The sequence below is a fragment of the Anolis sagrei genome, chromosome 2 (genome assembly GCF_037176765.1).
Source record: "Anolis sagrei isolate rAnoSag1 chromosome 2, rAnoSag1.mat, whole genome shotgun sequence".
NCBI classification, from domain to species: domain Eukaryota; kingdom Metazoa; phylum Chordata; class Lepidosauria; order Squamata; family Dactyloidae; genus Anolis; species Anolis sagrei.
The window spans coordinates 170,758,540-170,771,318 of NC_090022.1; the positions used below are offsets into that span (position 1 = coordinate 170,758,540).

General features: G+C 37.1%; 1 protein-coding gene across 17 annotated transcripts in view; it reads right to left on the minus strand.

The window, feature by feature from the left end:
* ADGRL3 (adhesion G protein-coupled receptor L3) overlaps positions 1-12,779 on the minus strand; it is a 388,836-nt gene that overhangs the window by 253,759 nt on the left and 122,298 nt on the right. For all 17 annotated transcript variants that reach the window (XM_067464127.1, XM_067464130.1, XM_067464131.1 and 14 more), the window contains exon 4: positions 11,912-12,021. In XM_067464127.1, the coding sequence (XP_067320228.1) occupies positions 11,912-12,021 (110 nt within the window). The remainder of the gene's footprint in view (positions 1-11,911; positions 12,022-12,779) is intronic.

Below are 12,779 nucleotides of genomic sequence, written 5' to 3' on the forward strand. Positions count from 1 at the left end.
AATGTTTTCTTGTGGACTTTAACCTGGGGAGTCCGATTTTGATGTCAGTTTTGGTGGATTACCTCATCTTCACATTGAAAATGTTGATTAAACACACAAATCATCGCTTCCATGATATCGTGCTATTGCTGCTATTGCAATGTAAATTGGTGGAAAAGTAGGTAATGATGTGGATTTGGTTAACCAGTAAAAGTCATGAGTTTTTCAGGGTTGTTTTTTTCAACCTGAAAATTTTCAGTGGGATTGAACCTTGGCTACAGGTTGGATTGTCTTCATTGTCATAGACGAACACCCTTTTCTTCCCCCAGAAAGATGAAAGGATATCACTCAACAAAATCAGGATTATTAAAATTCCCACCACACACAACCCACTAATCACAGCCATAAAACATGACAACAATTAATGTACATCAAACCAAATGAGAAAACGGATTGTAACTTTGAGCCAATCAAAACATAAACCATTGTTTTTGGAAGATCATATAATAGCAACAAATGGAGAAGAACGTCAGATCTGGAATTCTCTCTTTCCCTGACATCTTTCCTTGATCAAGAAGGAATAAAAATGAACTCTGATTCTGCTCTCATCTCTGCGTGTCTTGATTGGGAAACATAGTAAGCACACCGGGAGCCGACTCGTTTCTAGGGACAATATTAAATGTAAAATTATACATATATCACCCCACTTATCATTAGAAATTTAAAATGCATTCCTTCAACTTCTAACTTCAATAATTTCTTAGAAATAGTCAAACCCCACAAGTATCCTCACATTTTCATTCCTTTTTATATAAGTAAAAAAAAGGTTCACAATCTTTGAAAAAGGTGTCAGTAGATTTCTCTTTTATTGAATAAGATAATTTCCCCATTTCTGCTATTTCTAGCATTTTTTAGAATCCAACTTTCTCTTGAAGGTAAGTCTATCCTTCTGTTTTTAGGAATAAATGTAATATAGTATTTTATTATTCAACTTTTTAACCTGTTTATTCAGTAATCCCAGTAAGAACAAAATTGGATCAAGTTCAACTTTAGTTTTTTTTAAATCAACCCCTGGATCATATTTATTTATTTATTTATTTTGCTGTACAAGAAGTCCACCACATTCAGTAAAAAGCCCTATGACGGGTTTACATTTTCATCATGTTTTCGTATCTCATACGTTTTTGATAATTTTGTAAAAATTCTTTTGAATATCAAAACTTAAAATGTCTTTTAACAATTTTGTCCACACCTTTTACCATCTCAACAACTCAATGTTATGCCGAATATTCTGCGCTAATTTAACCATACATTGTTTGTTCTTAATCTAGTTCAATTTTACAGTTGATATGGGAGCTCCTGTACCTATAAGAACTCTTTAAGCTGATTTCTCACCCATAACGTTACTTGGGGCTTTACCTGCCACTCATGAGGGAAAGTAGGAAGGATGGGAGGTGGTGAAGCAGATACAGATGTTCTTTCTGAGGTTGTTCCTGACCTTGTTTCAGTGGACACTCATTTCTCCAGTGGCCTTTTTGTCCACAATATGCACACTGATTGCGTCCCAACTTTCTTCCGCTACCCTGACTCTCATCCCATTTGCCTTGTCTCCTGCTCTGCCCCATTCCTCAAAGTTGTATGGCTTGAACTGCCATTACCACTATCTTATTTTCACTTCCTTGTCCATCAGACAATTTTGGTATGGCTTCTGAGCCTCTTCTGGCACAGCAGAGAGGGTATTTCCCATGTTCCTGGGCATTTTAATTAACTTGTGGCATGTATCAGATATGCTATGGGTTAAGAATAAATGTTTGAGGATAGGGGCAACTGTTGGGCTATCTGGATCTTCTGTGGCATGTGAACAAACAGCATTTCTCAGTCTGTGGAGAAATTGTGCTAGCAATTCTTTATCATCATGGGATATCTCTTCAACTTTCATCTAATTGTTAGTGCGAATTATACATGGTCCTCATCATGTCTCCTCTCAGCCTTTCCTTCTTCAGGTTAAACATGTCCAGCTCTTTAAGCCACTCCTCATATGGCTTGTTCTCCAGATCTTGATCATCTTAGTTGCCCTCCTCCAGCTTGTCAATATCTCTCTTGAATTGACATTCCAGCTTGTCAATATCTCTCTTGAATTGTGGTGCCCAGAATTGGACACAATATTCCAGGTGTGATCTAACGAAAGCAGAATAGAGGGGTAGCATGACTTCCCTAGATCTAGACATTATGCTCCTATTGATGCAGGCCAAAATCCCATTGGCTTTTTTGCCTCCACATGACATTGTTGGCTCATGTTTAACTTGTTGTCCACGAGGATTCCAAGATCTTTTTCACACGTACTTCTCTCGAGCCAGGCATTGTCCCCCATTCTGTATCTTTGCATTTCATTCTTTCTGCCTAAGTGGAGTATCTTGCATTTGTCCCTGTTGAACTTCATTTTGTTAGTTTTGGCCCATCTCTCTGTCAAGATTGTTTTGAATTCTGCTCCTGTCCTCTGGAGTATTGGCTATCCCTCCCAATTTGGTGTCGTCTGCAAACTTGATGATCATGCCTTCTAGCCCTTCATCCAAGTCATTAATAAAGATGTTGAACAGGACCGGGCCCAGGACAGAACCCTGCTTGTGGCACTCCACTTGTCACTTCTTTCCAGGATGAAGAGGAAGCATTGGGGAGAATCACCCTCTGGGTTCGTCCATTTAACCAATTACAGATCCACCTCGCCGTAGTTTTTCCTAGCCCACGTTGGACTACTTTCCTTGACAGAAGGTCATGGGGGACCTTGTCGAAGGCCTCACTGAAATCCAGGTATGCTACATCCACAGCATCCCCTGCATCTATCCAGCTTGTAACTATCGAAAAAAGAGATCAGATTAGTCTGGCATGACTTGTTTTTGATAAATCCATATTGACTATTAGCGATGATTTGCAGATCACTTCCTTAACAATCTTTTCCAGAATCTTGCCTGGTATCGACGTGAGGCTGACCGGACGGTAATTGTTTGGGTCATCTTTTTTTCCCTTCTTGAAGATTGGGACCATATTGGCCCTCCTACAATCTGCTGGACCTTCTCCCGTTCTCCAAGAACTCTCAAAGATGATTGCCAATGGTTCCAAAATTACTTCTGCTAGTTCCTTCAATACTCTTGGGTGTAGTTGATCTGGCCTTGGGGACTTGAACTCATTTAGAGCGGCCAGGTATTCCTGGATGAATTTGGGGTTGGATTTCCCCCAATCCCTCATCCAATCCATCTTGCTGAGGTTGAGGATGACTTTCTTTTTGTGAGAAGACCGTGGCAAAGAAGGCATTAAGTAGTTCTGCCTTTTCCTTATCCCCTGTCAGCATTGCCCCATCTTCTCTTCACATCTTCTATTGCCTCCTTGTTTTTCCTTTTTCTACTGATGTAAGCAAACAAGTCCTTTGCTTACATCAGTAAGATTGTTTGTCAACTCTGCCCACTGAGACCTGTTTTGGTTGATCCAAGTCACAGCACCAGACTGTCAGCCCCAATCTCTTAAAAAGCTACAGCTAGAGACTCAGTAAGGAAAATTGACCTGGTGTTTATAATCTCAAGAGAGAAAAGGTTTATTTTGGAGTTAAATCTAAGCAAAATGGAATAATATGGAATCTACGGGTGCCATGCGTGGGACAAAGCAATGACTAGCAAAAGTTGCTTTTTATATCATCTTCTATACTGTTCTACTCATTAAAAACATCTAATACTTTCTCTGTCCCTCTCCTGCAACATACAAAGTCATTTTCAAGGGCTAATTAACCAAAGATAATGCGGTAGTCTCTGGTCACTTTAACCTTTGTGCAAAGCAAACTGAGGAGGTGTGTGCGTGTGCATAGATGCTAACAGAAATGGCATGCGTGCTCTCAAGACTATTTTCCTGCTGTATTATTGTCACCTCCAATGACTTTGTAGTTTAATGAAGCATCTCTGATTACAGTTTTAATATTTTTGCACATTAAGTCATTTTATACAGTGCACTTTCTATGTTAAGCCTAAAGTTTGCGATCAAGTAATATGCAAATATGGTGACACAAAGATGAGCTCTGGTTCATTTTAGAATAATAGAATAATAGGGACATGGTGTCACAGCAGGTTAAACCGCTAAGCTACAGAACTTGCTGATTGGAAGGTTGGTGGTTCAAATCCATGGACAGAGTGAGCTCCTGTTCTTAGCCCCAGTTTCTGCCAACCTAGCCGTTCTAAAACATGCAAATGTGAGTAGATCAATAGGTACCGCTTCAGCGGGAAGGTGATGGTGCTCCATTCAGTTATGCCAGTCACATAACCAAGGAGATGTCTACTGACAACGCGGACTCGACTAAACGTAATGTCAAGAGGAAACCTTTACCCCTCTTTAACCCTCTTCCCTTTTTCATCTTGTCATTTTTCTTCCATTTTGCTCCCCTTCTTTTTCTTTCTTCCATCCTTTCCTATCCCTTCCGTTACTCTTCTTTTTTTCATTCTTCACTTTCTACACACTTAAGAAAATGCCACCGATGGTGCCCTTCACATGAGGCAAGCTTCAAATATGGGAAAGAGGGGGCTAACTGATCCCCATGGAAAAGTAACTGATTACCTCCACTTTTAAATGCCAAATTTCCTCTTTGAAAAATTTTGTTTGCTTCCAGAGTGCTCATGGACATCTCTGCAGGAAATTCACAGCGGTATGAGGTCAGGTTACCTGTTCACCATCCTAGCCTCAAGCAATCTAATCACCAGCACAGCAAATCCAGTTCCACCCAAACCAGTTCTATGCTACATTATAGTGTCAGTGTAGATGTGCCATGAGATCACTATTTGGTTAAATTGGGAGAAGATAATCCTTTGACGGTGGATAGTGAATACGCTATGCAATGTGATTTAGGGCCTGCTAAATCTCATTAAAGATAAACCCTCAGACTCCCCCCTGACTTTGCATGATAAGCTTTAAAGGCCTTTATTTATTTATTTATTTAAAATTAGTATCTAGGGTCAACTCCAGAGAAAGATCATTGGAGAAACCCACTATCTTTCTTTTTCCATTTTAATTATTTTAAATTGCGAACTAGATTTTTGAGACTTTTACTTAGTGTGGAAAAGTATTGAATTTTTCCTTCTTCTCATTTGTTATTCTCTGGCTTTTTTTTTTTGTTGATCTTGGTTTTGTTTTTGTTTTTTGTTTTTTGTGGTAAATCTCAATTTTTTCCCAAAAGGTTCCTTTGGGAGTTAGTTATTGTTTTTTCCTTCTGTCCCTCTCCCCTTCCTTTTCTTTTTCCTTTCCCCCTTTCCACCCATATCTTCTCCCATTAATTAAATTAAATTAAAAATACAAGGACTTAGATTCTTATGTGAAAAGTTAGTATTATTGCTCTACTACAAAGACAGAATATATATACTAAGCTCAGAGTTGAAATCTAAAGACTTTTATCAAAGATTCAAAACATTGGAGGACTAAAGGGGAAGATGAGAAGACTGAAAAGAAGCAAAATAGGACAAAGGCACAAAAATCAGATAACAAAGACTCCAGAGAAGCAAATGAGAACTAAGCAAAAAAAGATACCATATAGCAAACAAGATATGATAAATATGGAATTACAGTGCATCAGTTTGAATGTTAAAGGGTTGAGTAGCCACCAGAAGAGAAGAAAGATCTTTCATCATGTGACCAAAAACAAATACAACATAATTTGCTTATAGGAAACTGAAGAAAAAATGACAAAAATACTTGAAATATGCAAGACTAGGTAAAGAATACATAAAAGCTTCAAAAGAAAAAAAGGAGGTGTTATATACTTTAGAGAAATGAAGACTTCAGAAAAAGTCTTTGAAGATCCAGTACGAAGATTTGTGAGGGTTTCAATTCAAGAGGAGAAAAAATACAGGTGGTGGAAATATATGCACTAATAGGAGGGAAGCACTTTTTAAAAAGCGTCCAATAAAACAAATAATAGACACCATATGAGAACATGATTCCCTTGGGTGACTGGAATGGACTGATATTTCTGCCATTAAACAGAAATTCTGAAAAATACATTAAACCGGAACAGAGCAGGTTACTCAAATCCTTCTTCAACATGTTAGATAATTTGGTATTAGATACTTGGAGGAATAAACATGGTAAAGCACAGGAGTTTACTTTCTTCCTGGAATGCCACAAATAACTACCCCAATAGACATGTTTCTCATTTCAAAGACTTTATCAATGCAAATCAAAAGTCTACCAAGAATATTCTCAGACCACAATCCAGTGATATTGAGGCTGAAAAGGAAAAGACTACAAAGAAATTGGAAACTGAACGAATCTATATTTTAAAAAAGAAGGAAAAAAACAGCTAAAAATCTGAAAGAATATTTTGAAGGTAACCTAGGCAAAGGAACAGAAATGAATACAGTTTGGGATGCAAGCAAGGCAATTATGCATGACTTCTTCATTCAAAAAATGCATAATTAATCAAAAAATAAACAAAAACCTACCAAGGAATTATTTTTAAAAAGAAGAGAACCTTTAAAAATACCAAATAATACAAAGGTACTAAAAGAAAACAATGTTCTTTAAACACAAATAAAAAATTTAATAATCTCAGAAACAGATAAGAAATTGAAACAGATGACTCTCAAAACTTTCAAATCACTGATTATGAAGCGATAATGAAAGAATGAGAAACATTTTCCGCTAGTGCTGTATTACCCTTTTAAAAATCTACTAAATACAAAACTAGATAACAAAAGATTATATGAAATAATGTTTACTTCCAAAATTAATTGAAGAAGAAAAACAATAGACGAATGAAGTAAATAACCTGGATGAAGTCATGAAAACCATAGCAAAATCCAAACTAAACAAACTCCAGGACCACATGGTCCAAAATTATACTACAAGAAATTTGAGAAGGAACGTAAAGAACTTATGCAAGATTTATTTAACACAATATTAAATATGAATAAGAAATCAGAGCCCTGGGAAAGTGTGCTCTGATTCACAAGGAAGGCCAAGATCCAACAAAGCCACATAATGAGAGATCTATCTAATTATTAAATAAGGTTATAAATTTTTCACCACAATTTTAGCAGAAATATTTTTAAATTAAATGAGTTCCTATATCAAGACAAAGCAAGATTCCCACTATAAAGGCAAATTTATGACAATCTGAGAATGGTTCTGTACATAACTGAGGTTTTAGATAAGAATAATGAAAAAATGCAGCTTTCTTTCTAGATTCAGAAAAGGCATTTGATAATGTAAATTGGGAATATTTGCAATATTAGGAAGAGATGGCTTTTGGAAACAATTCAATAGCACACATAAAATCAATATATATTGTAAAATCCAAAGGGCAATATTATTGATGAATGGAAAATTAACAAATGAGTATATAACTCAAAAAGACAAAAGTCAAGATTGTCCACTCTCTCTCCTACTATTTATATTAGTATTCAAGGTACTACTGTGAAAAATAAAGAGAAAATGAAAACATAAAAGGAATTTTAGTATGATGACTGACCATTGTAGTTATTGAATGTAATTGCTGTTTTAATGTTTTACTGTAATATGAATTATGATGTTTTATTGACCATATGTGATATTATGGTTGGAAACCGGTCTGAGTCCCTCAAGAGAGATATACAAAACGTTTAAATAAATAAATAATGAAAATCAAGAATAAGGCCTACAAACTAAGACAATTTGTCAGTGATTTACTAGTAATTATTGAAGCTCTTAGGAAGAATTGCAGCTATCAAAATAAACATTCAACACAAAATGTATTTATTCCAAAATATTTCAATTATAATCAATAATATGTCATTCCAATTGTGGGATCAATATATATCTATATTTGTATGTCAAGGAAAAATGCCTAGCATCAGATTTAAATTTCTCCAGGAAGTTGGGCAATGACGTAGCCTACCATTATTAGACCTGAAAATGTATTTCTCAGCATGTACCTTACTTTGAGTTAAGGATTTCTTGACATCAAGAAACAAAGAGACTTTTAAAATTGGAAGGAAATGGCTTCCAATTTGGGTGGCATGCATATCTATTGTATGAAAAGGCAAAAATACATGCAGGATTTAGAAATCATTTCATCAGACGAGTAATTTTGAGAACCTGGAACAAATATAAATTTAAACTGTAACCAATAACAGCAGAAGAAGCATTTTTAATTAGAAAAAAGCAAGGAAGAAAAATAGTTGACATATAGAGATCAACTAATACAGAAAAAAGATCAATATATATTTAAAACAGTGGAAGAATTAAAATAAAAAGGGTGTTCCATGCAGATATGCAGACATGCTGGCAACACAATCGGAGATGTCTATGGAAAACAGGCTCCTCGGCATGGAAAAATGGAACAAGAGCACCTCCCCATGGTTGGAGTTGAGGATCGCCTCCAGACGCCGGAGATGGAAAAAAGAGGAAGGCTTTTCCCTTTGTCTGTGTTGTATGTTGTTGCTCACCATGTGTAAAAGGCATTGAATGTTTGCCTCATATGTGTATATTGTAATCCGTGCTGAGTCCCTCCAGGGAGATAAAATGGAATATAAATAAAGTGTATTACTACTACTACTATTATCATTAAAAAGAGAAGGATACCAACTACAATGGTTTAGGTGCAGACAATTAAAGAAAGATTTTAAGAGATAAAAACAACAACAGCTTTGAAAAGGACATATCAGACTTCGGGGGAAAAAACCCTCAGTATCGACGAGGAGCATCTAATAGCAAAATATATAAAATGTGGTTAAGAATGGAATGGAAACCAGAACCAGTGAAAGACTGCGTGATAAAATGGGCACGACACCTAGGACACGATATCGAATTAGAAAGATGGGAGAAGACGTAGAAGTCTGAACTAAAAGGAAACATATGTCAAGACCTAAAAGAAAAAAATTAGAATATGGTGTTTCAATGGTATTTGACACCTGAGAAGCTGGTAAAAGCATAAAAACATGAGAAGTACATGCTAGAGGTGTTCAAGGACATCAGGGTTTTTTTTCCACATGTGGTGTGCCTGCACTAAAAGAAAACAGTTTACTGCAAACAAATTTCCAATTTGACTCCGAATTGCTACATTAGGAGCCCCCGGTGGCGCAATGGGTTAAACCTTTGTGCCAGCAGGACAGAAGACTGACAGGTTGGAGGTTTGAATCTGGGGAGAGCATGGATGAGCTCCCTCTGTCAGCTCCAGCTCCCCATATGGGGACATGAGAGAAGCCTCCGACAAGGATGGTAAAACATCAAACATCTGGGTGCCCCCTGCGCAACATCCTTGCAGACGGCCAATTCTCTCACAGCAGAAGCAACTTGCAGTTTCTCAAGTCGCTCCTAACAAGAAAAAAAAATTAGGGCTACAAAACCAACATGCTTTTTCTGCATGGCAGGGGGTTGGACTAGATGGCTGATGTGGTCTCTTCTAATTCTATTGTTCTATGACTCTAAGTGAAATCCACAAACACAAAATATATGAGAATTAGTGCAAGAATGTTGTATGGAAAAAACTGGAAAAAGACAGGAATACCAACAGCAAAAGAGTGGATTGTAGAAGTTTCTAATTCGATAGACATGGATAAACTGCCAATGATGCTCAGGGATAAAAATCAAAACTATTACAGAAAAAGACTGGGAACCATTTCTAAATTTTATTAAAAGAGGAAAAAAGCACACAATTATGGACTGAGGGGTTTGAATAAGTTTGAAGCAGGAAAAAAAAATATTGTCGAAGGCTTTCATGGCCGGAATCACTGGGTTGTTGTAGGTTTTTTCAGGCTATATGGCCATGTTCTAGAGGCATTCTCTCCAGATGTTTCGCCTGCATCTATGGCAAGCATCCTCAGAGGTAGTGAGGTCCAACCTCTGAGGATGCTTGCCATAGATGCAGGTGAAACGTCAGGAGAGAATGCCTCTAGACCCATGATGGCGAATCTACGACACGTGTCAGCACTGACACGCGTAGCCATTTTCGATGACACACGGTCGCATGCAGCCGCATACAGAGAAGATGGGGCGGCATCCCAAGAAGGACATTTCATCCTCGGCTCCTACACCAGCGTTTTTCTATAATGCCGAGATATATGGCATTATAGAAAAAGCAGGTAAGATAAATAATTAGTTTTTGGTTTATTATTTTTGTTAATAAACTATAAATATAATTAAATTATGGGGTTTTTCTCAAAGTGACACCCCACCCGAGTTATGCTAGTTTTTTGGCAAGTATTGACACACCAAGTTCAAAAGATTGCCCACCATTGCTCTAGACCAGGGGTTCTCAAACTAAGGCCCGGGGTCCGGATACGGCCCTCCAAGGTCATTTACCCGGCCCTCGCTCAGGGACAACCTAAGTCTGAAACGACTTGAAAGCACACAGGAACAACAACAACAATCCTATCTCATCAGCCAAAAGTAGGCTCACACTTCCCATTGAAATACTGAAAGTTTATATTTGTTAAAATTGTTCTTCATTTTAATTATTGTATTTTTAAGTGTTTTTGCACTACAAATAAGATATGTGCAGTGTGCATAGGAATTCATTCATTTTTTTCAAATTATAATCCGGCCCTCCAACAGTTTGAAGGACTGTGACCTGGCCCTCTATTTAAAAAGTTTGTGGACCCCTTCTCTAAACCATGGCCATATAACCCGAACAAACCTACAACAACCCAGGAAAAAAATACCTTAACATTACCTAGAAACAACAATTAGCTAAAGGGTCTAAATTTAGAGTTGTCAACAGAGAAGACCAAGGGGAAGGTGGGCAGGAGGCAAAGCAATTGTAGCACTGTATCACATTTTATCTTGATCAAAATATGTAATATCTGCATTGCAAGTGTGGAAAAAAATAATTAAAGGCCTTAGTTTGTGCTGCAGCGTGATATGGATGTTTGTGTGTGTGTATGGATGTGTGTGTATGGGCACCGGGATTGTGGCGCAGCTGGCTGAGTTTCAGCTGCATTAAGATCACTCTGCATTAAGATCACTCTGACCAGAAGGTCATGAGTTTGAAGCCAGCCCGGATTGGAGTGGGTTTCCAACCAATTGTGTGTAGCCTGTTGTCGACCTTTGCAACCCGAAAGACAGTTGCATCTGTCAAGTAGGAAAATTAGGTACCACCTTAAAGTGTGGGGAAGCTAAATTAACTGATTTATGAGGCCATAAAGAAGACTCCAGCAAAGCATTCCAGCGGGGAAGCATGCGGGGAATGCGGAAGTGCTTCATCAGCGTGGCAGATGGACGATGAAAGCGACAGCTCCCCTGGCGGCCAGAAAAAGTTAAATAGCCTCTGTGTATGTCTGTATATGTTTGAATGTCAAAAATTGGCATTGAATGTTTGCCATATATGTCTACACTGTAATATATACTGCCATATATGTCTACACTGTAAAAGGGTGGAATATAAAAGCTGTAAATAAATAAATAAATAAATAAATAGCTACCTCAGTTTGAAGCTAGCTAGTGTAGATGTGCCCTAAATGACGATAAAGGAAGCACAAAGCAAACAAGCTTTTCCTGTCATTTGCCCCCATCACTATATAAACTGCAAAGATTGAGAATTTAAAGTTCCTGTTTCACTTTTCTGCTAAGGGCAGACATTTAGCCATCTTCTAATGACCTATAAAAGCATCCAAACCAATAGTTATTGGCATACTTTTTCACACAAGAATTCACATTATGTCAGTTAAAATAATCCTAATATGCTCACTATTTTGCAAACTGGAGGGTGGGTGTGTGTGGAGAAACAGTTGTACTTAATGCCAACTGGTAAGTTTACAGTAGGAACCAAAATCATACTTTCCAATTTAGTCATTCTCTTAGCTGTTCTTGAACTGTTTCAGGGTAGCAAAAGTGATCATATAATCACTTTGCAAAAAGTGCCACAACAAGCTACATCAACATTCATGCACAGTGCAATAATTAATAATAATATATGCAATATACATACTGTAAGGGACACATTCATATTGCACTTCTAAGTACTTGTATGTCCCTGGACAAGGGTCAGGAAAAACATCTGGGCCTGCTACGACTGCACACTGTGTCCGGTTGCTGCACCTGAAGATTAAAGAAAAGACGCAAAGTAAACAACTAGAGTTATGAATCCAGAATTTTAAATGAAGATTCAAAGTAAATGATGACTTGAATCCTAGAGTATATCCAATGAATCATCTATTGAATGGTAAATTAAAACCCATGAATCAATGGATCTTCTCTAATTGAGACTAACCATACACATTATACAAAGATAAAAGAGAGAAAGATCAAACAGATAAATAATTCAAAGATATTAATAGCAAGAACTGTGATTTTCACTTCTTTCCCAAAGATTTTGTACTATAACATAGTATGTTAATAGAATATAATGCTCCCTCTTCTCTTAAATGGATCACTTCATTTAAAGAAACTATAGTGTCTAGTGACACAAAATCATTGTGTCTTTGCGCAATTAAAAACAAAAAGTGACATCTTAAAAATTAACGAGTTAAATTCTGGCATAGGTTTTTGTATCTATTTCATCAGATATGTGAAGTGTTACTTCAGCAGGCACACAGTGAAGAGGGTGCTGAGTAGGTGAGGGGAAATTAATTACTATTTCTTTATTTATTTACTATATTTATATACCGTCCCTCTCAGCCCGTAGGAGACTCGGGATGGTTTACAGTTGGTACCAAGACCATAAAACACAATTTCAATACAATAAAATAATCGAATAATAAAACCATAGCAGAATCAATAAAATCAATAAAAACACATATCATTAGTGTGCTGGTACGGCTGTACCAGGAGCTCCAACTTTATTTGCTTTACATTAA